The sequence below is a fragment of the Geospiza fortis genome, unplaced genomic scaffold (genome assembly GCF_000277835.1).
Source record: "Geospiza fortis unplaced genomic scaffold, GeoFor_1.0 scaffold744, whole genome shotgun sequence".
In the NCBI taxonomy this organism is placed as follows: Eukaryota; Metazoa; Chordata; class Aves; order Passeriformes; family Thraupidae; genus Geospiza; species Geospiza fortis.
Window position 1 is genome coordinate 100,404 of NW_005054617.1, and position 10,242 is coordinate 110,645.

The following is a 10,242-nucleotide window of genomic DNA, read 5'->3' on the forward strand; positions in this document are numbered from 1 at the left end:
TGGCAACTGCTGCCCAAAGGGTTGGAGATGTTACAAACCTCAGTCCTGGGCTCTGCTGGGACAGGTTCTGTGTGAGCTCCAGCAGCCTCTGCTCTTCCCCCATTTGCTAACACAGGGATGCTCCTACACGAGATTATTCCACAATTTCCCAACTTTCACCAGCCCCACTTGCCCCCAGCTCTACAGGCTCTGTGTTTGCTCAAGACTGTGTTTAGCAGAGCTGGAACTACACCTAAACACCAATCCTTGGCCTTTTGCTGACACAGTTATAGATATTTAAAGGAGATGAAAGAACATGCTTTAAACCAGGCTTTGGATGCTACATTTTTATTACAGAGTTTATAATTGCCATTAGAATGATGGAGGCACAGTCTTAAAAGAATAGGAAACATGAGAAAACATGTTCTGAGATGCAAAGAACTGTAACAGCCCTACATGAACATTCCAAACAGCATTCATTTCTCCATTCTTCATCCCTAAAACTGAATAACAAAAGTTTTCCAGTTTAAAACATTTTGTTGGAAGTTCTAAGCAAAAAATAAGCATAGTTTTGAATAAATAAAAGTGTGTTCTTGCTTACATTGTGTTCTGGCAACTTCACTTTTTTTTTTTGTATAAAATTTCAAGTGTTTTAAAGTCTTTTAAAAGTAAATTTGGTAAGATTCAAAGAGTAACTTTTAAAGCCTGGAGCACATGTATTTTTTTATTAAATAGAGCACAGGTTTATAAATAGCTAGACACGGAAAACAATAAAATAGACAAAGGAGTAATACAATATTGTTTGTAACTGAGTGTTTCCACGTGATAGTTTAAATTTCTGAATCCAAACTGTCTCCAACAGAAGCAACCTATTTACACATTAAAACATTTACATTTGGGAAAACACTGAGCTCCCACACATGATTCCACTTGCACTGTACATTCAAACAGAAAGGGATTTTGGTTCTTCAACGTAAAGCACCTTTTGTAATATTTTAATCTCAAGATAAGCATCCTAGAAGTCATTACCTCACCCTTGGGGAGTGCTGGACAGAGAACCTGCTTTCAAAAAATCTGAGTTTATCACAACCACCTGGCCCTCACCCTGCCTTGGGCTCAGTTATCTCCTCTCCCCAGAGCCTGATCCTCTGGCTGTCCCTACAAGCTGCTCTCACATCCCTCCCAGCCAGCAGCTGCTGTTCCTTACTGCCTGATAATCATCCTGCACCTCTTTAAGTGTCCTGGTTTGGAAAAAGAGCCTTATTTTGCTGTACCTGGATTAAACACTGAGTTTCACAGAAAATGATAAAGCCTAGAAAAAACACCTGTGTTGGAAAAAAGTTGGAGGTAAAACTGTAAACATTCAACCTACACAGCATTTGGACAATGAAAGGAAAGTGCTCTAAAAATATACCTGGAAATTGTTGAACAAGTTCTTAATGCTGCTTTATTTACTAACCAGGAATTCAACCCTGAATTACCTCCCTGTGGGTAATTCAGTGGGAGGTGAATGTGGCATTTCCAAGCCATCCACTCCCCAGCCAGCACTGAAACTCCCACCTGAAGGAGTGGCCGAGACCACGCACAGCACAGACAGAAATATGGAAATACCTCCCTTGCACCTGCACAGCCATGCCAGGAACACAGAGAAGGAGAGTGGATAAACAGGACAACTGAAATTTTTGCGTGATTGTGAAGCGCTAAAACCCATCCTCACACGATCAAACAGCTTTGGGTAAGGATCTGCTTTGTAAAAACAGTTCTGCTGCTGCAAACTGAGAACAAAACCTCATGGAATGGCTGTGCAGTGATAGATCTCAGCATGTAACAACACCACATATTACATACAAGTGTAATCCAATTTATAAAAATACTCTGTACTCACGTAGAGATATTAAGAACCCAAATCCTGCTACAAAAGTTTTTTTTTTTCTTGAACCAGCAGCACATGATACTGCTCCCCTCACTGCAATACAGGTACCCTGATTTCCTCACAACACATCCCCCAGCACAGCTCTTCTGCTCTCACACAACAGGATTTTTCTGGTGGTTCTCAGATAAAATGCAAGAGCTGTTTACTCAGGACTTTTTACATACACAATCTATGCCCTGACATCAGGCTTTGAGTTAAAAAGCAGAACATTAAAGAGAATCTCTTTGTCTTCATCAAACTGAGTATTTCTTCTCTATAAGCACAACTGGTACACATTCACATCATGGACTGCACTTCATTATGAAATTCAACATTATTGAACGCAGCAATTCCTACCAATGACTGCCTCAGCAGAGGGTGGGGACAGCATGGTTCAGTGAGTAACAAACAGGTAACAGCCACTGCTGATGAGCCTCTCTTTCTCACTGAGGATATTTTTGATATCAATAATTTAATGATCAAGAGCTGCATTTTGATATTGCAGTTCAGCAACAAATGACAACTGTCTGAATTCACAATGCCTGGATCTGCACAGAACAAGCAGAGGGGGTTTGGATCAACCAATGCAGTGATGCTGGGCCATTCCTGGAATACAGACACTTCACAAGCAAAGCCTGAACTGTAAAGACTTTAAAGGCAGTCTGTGACAAACTCCCCTGGTTCATTGGAGTAGTGCCAGTAGATCCTGGTGGTGAGCACTGCTCCTTCCTAAAGCTGAACACTTTGACTAAAACCACCTCACACTGATATTGCATTCAGGTGTTGCAGGAGTTTTTGGCTTAGGAGAGGTTGGGAATGAGCAAACCTCCCAACCCCAAACCTTCATGAAGGCAGAGAGTCAGAGGGCAGGACGTGCAGAGCTCAGTGTGGGGATGGCCCCAAACCTCCCTGTTTGCTGCCACACAGGAATCTGGATCCCATGGAGATGATTTGAAGCCTGGAGTGTGAAAAGCTGGAACCAGATGTTGACAACAAGAAGAGGCATTTGAGAGGACCCATTTCTGGCAGAAGGCAGGCTGTGGGAGTGAGAGGGTTCTGAAGTAAGGCACATCTCTCTGCAAACAGAACCTTCAGGATTTTGCAGATGCAAATTCACAATTTTTTCACACAGTACTGAACTCCACTATGCATAAAATAGCCTGGTATAAGGCTGGGAAATCAGTTTCTGCTTTCTTAGTTTCCTTAATTGTATTTTGACAATTTGCCAAAATAAATGCTATACTGCAAGCTCCATGGAATGGGAACACAGCCCTGTTTGTGAGCATCAACAGCCCTGCACCAGATATTTTTGGTAAGTCTAGATTAAAAACCACAAAAGACTCTGGAAAGTCACTGCAAAAACTACCTCTACACTGAGAAGAAATGCATCCAGAAGACCTCCACAAGGATCAGGACATGCACAGACCTCACGAGAGCTGTTTTGGTTGTGTTTTTTGCTTCAGGGTATTTTTGTTTTGCCTCAGTGGGGTGGGAGGAGCGAGTCTTTCATAAGGCTGTGTCATCATCTTCCCCAAAGTCCCCCACCAGCAGCGAGTGCTTGTCTGGCTCGCTGAGGACGATGCTGTTCACAGAGCGCTTGTCTGAGAGCAGGGAGTTGATGGAGGCCCTGCTGTAGGTGATGATTCGATCCATCAGGCTCAGCTTGGGGGAGCCAGCCCCGCTCTCCTCGATCCCCACGTGCACGCTGATCTCTGACGGGCTCTTGTGCCTCAGCTGGCCACGGGCACGGAACTCCAGCTTCTCAGAGCTCGGCTTCTGGTACCTAGGGAAGGAAAAACCAAAATATATTGCTGCATTCGGATCCCTCCCTGATAATTCCCTGCCAGGTGTGTCAGTCACCTCTCCTTTCCCCTCCCTTGCCCCCTGCCTGTCTGTCCGTCCTGGCATTCCAGAAGGGCCTCAAGTGTTTGGCAGAATTCAAAAGATGCCCTACCCCTGGAGGGACACTGGGCCATCCAGGTGTCCTGTGTCCCTTAAGATGTACCTGGTTGGTGGGATCCCTACCCCTTCCCTCCCCCTCTCCCTGGGGTTCAAAGGAACAGCAACCACACAGTCAGGGAGTTCTGTTGGAGCTGTTGCTGCATTCAGAGGCCTGTGGGCCAGAATAAAGCTGTGGATCCAAACCCTCCATCAGAACTGACTCCTTTCCTTCACCATCACCTTAAAGCCTTCTCCACCAGATGTAAACCTGAGCTCCTGCATGCCTGGAATTGTCTCCATGTGCTCAGCTGCAGCATCCAGCTAGCCAAGGGTGTCTCTGGGGTGAAAACACCACACATCCAGCTAGCCAAAAGTGTCTCTGGGGTGAAACACCACACATCCAGCTAGCCAAGGGTGTCTCTGGGGTGAAACACCACAGTGCTGCTGTTTGGTCAAGCAGCAAGGATCATACAAGCTCAGGCACATCCCATCTGGCTATATTGGTAATTATTCCAATAATATATCAATACCTCTGAAGCTGAACTACACTGAAATATGAACTGATTATGCACAAGTCAGAGGCATATATAATTTGACCAACAAGATCTCTCACAAACACACAAAGGCCATTAAGTGTCACAGTCATATTTTCTGAAAAATCTCTTTGCCCAGGATTTTCTCCTGGGAAGCTGAGAAGCCTCAGAGAAAGAGGAAAACAAATTATCATTTCATTTGCTTCTCTTGTGTTGTGCTCACACGTGTTTGGAGATTGTTTCATTGGTTTCATGTGAATTGCTTTGACTTATTGACAATTTTGAATTATTTGACAATCAGGGCCAAGTTGTGTTGGGGCTCTGGAAAGAGTCACGAGTTTTCATTATTATCTTTTTAGCCTTCTGTAAGTATCCTTTCTGTATTGTTTAGTACAGTATTCTTTAATATAATATAGTATCATAAAATAATAAATTAGCCTTCTAAGAATATGGAGTCAGATTCATTATTCCTTCCTGCCACGGGGCACCCCACAAATACAATAATTAAGGAATTTCCCATTCTGAACTCTTCTGGTTTGTACATCTCTTCCCATTAGAAATTACATTTCTAAACACTGCTGTCTTCTTAACACAGACTTGTGAACTGCTCTTCAAAAGCCTTCAAAATCTCTCACAGTCCCACATTTATTTTCTGTCTCTCCAAATGAAAGACCTGAGCTTCAAATCCAAGTTACAAACCACAAGACTGTTCCTACTCACATCTTTAAGAGCAAAGAAGAAAGCACAACAGAGACTGAGGAGGCAGCCATGGCTGCAGATCCCATCCAGGGCTGCAGAACCAAACCAATGGGCAGGAAGACACCTAGAAAATTACATCAGCAGTAAGTTCAGAGCAGGAACACTGCATTATTCATATATTAATAGATACAATTTCACACAGACTGTCCAGTTATACTTGTTTTTTAATGTGTTAGTAAATGGGATTTTAGTTTAAATGACCAATATTTAATATATAAGGATTTGTGGTTTATCCCAACTAGAACCTCAGCCTGAAACTCAGAGGTGGCATGTCCTGCCCACCCTGCAATAAAACTGTTTGTTCACAGGATCAGGCTCTTCCAACAAACCTTTTATCTTGAAGCTATTCTGATGTGCTGAGCACATCCATAGTGTGGGAGGAGGACAGCTCACTGATGCCTTGAGAAGGCTGAGCTAGAACAGAGGCTGGGCAGAGGTAAAGAATAAAGCAGGGATTTATTAAAAGGCCTCAATGGATCCACCTCGGGCAGCACAAGAGCCCCGCCAGGGCTACACCCAAGATGAACCAAAATGGTCACAAAAATCCCCAACTGGTCACGGGGTCTCTCACTTTTATAAGTTCTGGTCCATTTGCATATTGGAGTTCATTGTCCAGTTACAGCTTTAGGTTATGAAGTCCCATCCTCCTTGTTTTTCTCTCTGCAATTCACTGTTGTTAATGCTTTTGGGGCCTGAGATTTGTATCAGTATCTAGCTGGTCCCCAGCAAGAGAAGGAATTGTTTTGTCTCCCTACTCTGTGAAGAGAGCTCACCAATACTCAATATGAAGTTCAGAACTCCACACTAAAACAGCACAAAATCTGAAAAATATAAAAGCTAAAATTTAAGGTATCATCACAGATACTCCACTGCAACGTCCCCAGGCAGAGAACTCTGCCCTTACTGACAGCCAGAAATAAAGACAATGGAAACTCTCCCACCCAAAGTAAATCACTGCAATCTTCTACTCACTGAGCCCAATCCAGTTAGTGCAGGCACTACTCACACACCTGCAGCTATGGGAACTCCAATGAGATTATAAATTAGAGCAAAGACAAAGTTGATCCGGATCCTCTTCACAGTTTTCCTGGACAAATCTATGCTTGCTACCACATCCATCAGGTCATCCTGCAAGTGAAAATGTTCACTGGAGCACTCAGAGAGACAGAAAGCACACAGGTGGTGTCTTCAGATGCGTTACAGCTCACTACAGTGCACTGGATGGAACAGGCTAAGCACAGTGAGCCCTCTGGAGGCTGCTCTGCTCAGGCCAATCCATCACAATCCCAGTAATGTCCACAGCCCCTCCCAGGACAGCTCCAAACACTGACCACAGCCTGCCAGGGAGCAGCTGATGTGTAGGAAGAAGTGCTGGTAACCCTGGAGGTGCCATGGTGAGTTACCCAAATGTAATTTATGTTTGCCAAAGGACAGGTCACTTTGTCTTCCTTTGCCACTCTCAAACTTTCATTACCTCAAAATGTGCAGTACCCAGAAAATGTGGAAGTTTCTTTCATGGGATAATCACTGCACTAAACACAGTGAAGACAATCTCTGCTCCAGTTCTCCAGCTGATGGAGACTGTGCACCCCTGCATCACCCAAAACACCCTGGGCCTTCTGACCCCTCCTACCTTTAACTTTGATTTCTTACCCTGATGAGAACCACATCAGCGGCCTCGATGGCCACATCCGTGCCCGTGCCGATGGCAATGCCCACGCTGGCCATGGCCAGGGCTGGGGAATCATTGATCCCATCTCCAACCATGGCCACACGCTTCCCTTCATCCTGCAGCTGCTTCACTTTGGCCACTTTGTGCGAGGGGAGAACCTCTGCAAACACTTTGGTGATGCCAACCTGAACAGAGAGAGAGAGAGAGAGAGGACACAGCTTTTCCAGCAGCTCTCAAAGCTCCTGCCTGGAATGATGTGGCCGGGAAGAGTGAAACCCATTTCATCACTCATGAGCTAAAGTGCAAACCCAGCTCACAATATGAAAACAGCTCTGAATTTACAGTTGATGTTACTTCCATTCAAAAACTTCTTGCAATCTCGAGTCCAAATGTTTTTAAAACTACCATCTTTCACAGCAGAGCAGCCACCAGCAATATGAACATGCCACACCACCCTTCCTGCAGAAAGCAGCCCCAGGCCCCCAGCCCACCTGGGAGGCGATGGACCGGGCTGTTTTGCTGTTGTCACCAGTCATGAGGACAACTTCTAAGCCCATGCTCTTCAAAGTGTACACTGCCAGCTCAGCCTCTGGCTTCACTGTATCTGCAATAGCTATCAAGCCACAGAGCACTCCTGAAAACAGAAAAAGTGTTTGTAATGAAGATCTTTATCAATTTAGAAAAACTAACTTCCCCCAGTAAGTCCAGTTCCAGAACCACTTCATACTGACAGTAAAAAGTGAGATGATAAGAGGTATTAAGGCAGCAAGATAGAATATGGACTATCCAACCACAAAAAAATAAAAATTCATTTTTTCTCTCCTTTTTCCCCTTTTGCTTTCTTTGAAGTCTTTGCACTGTATTATGCCCAACGGTCCTGTCAGCTAAGAAATGCAGGAAGAGCCTTTCCCACAAGAAAGTGCAGTAAAACTGATTAATTATCTCTTTTCATCCCATTACTCTGCTGCAGCTGTAGCTGCTATGACATCACTACTTATTAATCTCTATTTATGTCATGTTTTATGTGATATTTAGTGGCTGAACACAGCAGGAGCCCTGAACTCACCATCCACAGCTGCAAGGACAGCCGTGCGGCCTCTCCGCTCATGTTCCATCATGGCTTTGTCCACCTCATTTCTCACCACAAGGCCATTCCTGGTCATCCATTCCCTGTTCCCAATGAGAACTGAGTATTTCTGAGAGGTCACAGTAGCTGAAGGAAGGAAACACAATGTGGAAAACAATCATGTGGATAACCAGGGAGCTTCCCTGCAGCTCATCCCAGCCAGGCTCTCCCAGTGGGGACTGGAACAGCACTGCAGGGAATCCAAACAGAAATAAAGAATTCCTCAAAACTTTCTGCCCTGCCATCTCTTCACGTGATCTTCACAAGAGAGACACCAACGTTTCTTAGGTCCTGGGGAGTCAGCCCATGTCAGAGGGCCAAAAACCACAGGAAAAAGGACAGTAAAGGACCAAGACACCTTCTCAGTGCTTTTGATTTCTATGAACAGCCCAGTGGAGTTGAAAGACCTAACAGTGAGCTGTTCTCAAGTGAAAACTAACCAGTTATGCAAATACACATAATTTTGGCTAGTAAATGGTAACTTGGGATGAAGCAAAGTAAAGCCAAAGAGAGCTGACAGACAACTCCTGTCTGATTTTCCAGTCCCATATTCAACGTGTAACTTGAAATTGTATTTAACTTAAATGTTCTGAGTGATGTGTGAGCACGAAATAAACTGATGAGCAACTAATTAATGTGTGCCTTGATGTCAGCCCAGTTCTGCAAGGTGGAAATAAATGACCACATTCCTAAGGATCCTAAAGACACAGAAACAAAAATTGCCCATTTTATTCTCAAACCCAGAATTAACTTACTTGGCAGTTCAGCATCAATGATCAAAGGAGGGTGCACTGATTCGTCTGCATTCTCCTCAATTTTCACAAGTGTCACATTTTTAACATTGTTTTCTTCAACCATTCTGTTTTTCCTGTAGAGTAATGCTTCAATATTGGTGACTTTGCAACTAATGCCACAGCCAGGAACTACTTGAAAATCTGTACATGTCCCAAGGGTTTCTGAGTTCAGCTCCTAGAAAAAAAGGATGGAAACTGATGAAGTTTTTAAATACAGAAAAGCACGATGCAATTATAAAGCCCACAAAATTAAAATGCAGTTCAACAAAGAGGAGGAGTGAAATAATCATCAAAATCTAGGTCTGAATGGTGCCTCTAATACGGTGTGATTTATGTGGCTCCACAATTTTCAGCTTTCCCAATTAAACACAGCTGTCGGAACCCAGGACATCCCTCTGGCTGCCCTGGATGGCTCAAGCCCCTGCCAGGGGGCTCAAAGACCTTGGCACAGAGCCCAAGACCCCTGTGCCTTTGATTTTGACCCATGGAGCAAATTACCACCTTTATATGAAGAATTACAAGTCAAGAGAGTTTAAGCTGAATAATAGTTAGCTTGTCACGGGGTGAAAAGTATATTTTTGGGGTTTTTAGAATGGGGGCTCGGGGTCCCAAGATGGAGGAATTTGGGTGTACCCTGTCCTTCTTCTTTCTTCTTCCTAGCCTCCATGTTCTGGGTGATGCTGGCACTTTTGGATTGGTTTATGGTAGGAGCTCACTGTCCAACATAGGTGATAGGTATTGGGAAGTTATTGTAAATAATGTACACAGAGTTTTTAGTATAAAAAGATAACACTGCCCTGAGGGTGGCCAGTGTGCCTCTGTCTGACCTGCTGGACAGACCTCGGCAGGCCAGAGAAAGAATGTTATAGATAAGAAACAATAAACAATCTTGAGAATGAGAACAGAAAAATCCTGATTCCATCTTTGACTGCCAGGCTGGGAAAAGAGACTTTCTAATGCATCTCAGGGTCACTCTGGCCAGCAGAGATTCTGAGACACAGCAACTACTTAACCTGCATGAACAGTCTTGTGCTATTGGGAAGTCCTGCCAGGGAGGTTCTTGCACAGGGAGAGCAGGCTGTGTGTGGGAGCCCCTCTAGTACCTTCTTGCAGTACTTGGTGATGGCAGCTCCCAGGGGGTGCTCGCTGCTGCTCTCTGCTGTCCCCACGATTGCCAGCATTTTGTGACGAGGGAGGAGGTTCCCCTCCACCAGGAACTTCACCTGCATCACCTCTGGAGTGCCGTGGGTGATGGTCCCCGTTTTGTCAAACACAACCACCTTCACCTGCAGGAAAGTAGGAAGATTTCACTCAATGAACCCAGCATGGAGGTGCAGATTCCTTGGAAAAGCACCCACTTTAACTCTGAACACAGAGCCATCACCTAACAGGGAACACCCTGAGCTGGACAGGACCCACCAGGACTGTAGGACCGTGTCTGGGATGGGCTGTTGGGGTCTAACTCTGGCTAGCAATGGACCCCAGCCCATAAGATCCTACACAGACCAAAGCAAAAGACTGGAAAC

At 44.6% G+C, this 10,242-nt stretch overlaps 1 protein-coding gene across 1 annotated transcript in view; it reads right to left on the reverse strand.

Annotated features, from left to right (window-relative positions):
- Positions 1-311: 311 nt before the first annotated feature.
- ATP7A (ATPase copper transporting alpha) overlaps positions 312-10,242 on the reverse strand; it is a 26,932-nt gene continuing 17,001 nt past the window's right edge. Inside the window, exons 15-22 of the mRNA XM_005430302.2 lie at positions 9,820-10,002; positions 8,678-8,891; positions 7,863-8,009; positions 7,288-7,430; positions 6,778-6,981; positions 6,135-6,252; positions 5,086-5,188; positions 312-3,674 (exon numbers count right to left, since the gene is read on the reverse strand). Coding sequence (XP_005430359.1) covers positions 3,398-3,674; positions 5,086-5,188; positions 6,135-6,252; positions 6,778-6,981; positions 7,288-7,430; positions 7,863-8,009; positions 8,678-8,891; positions 9,820-10,002 — 1,389 coding nt within the window. The 3' untranslated portion in view covers positions 312-3,397. The remainder of the gene's footprint in view (positions 3,675-5,085; positions 5,189-6,134; positions 6,253-6,777; positions 6,982-7,287; positions 7,431-7,862; positions 8,010-8,677; positions 8,892-9,819; positions 10,003-10,242) is intronic.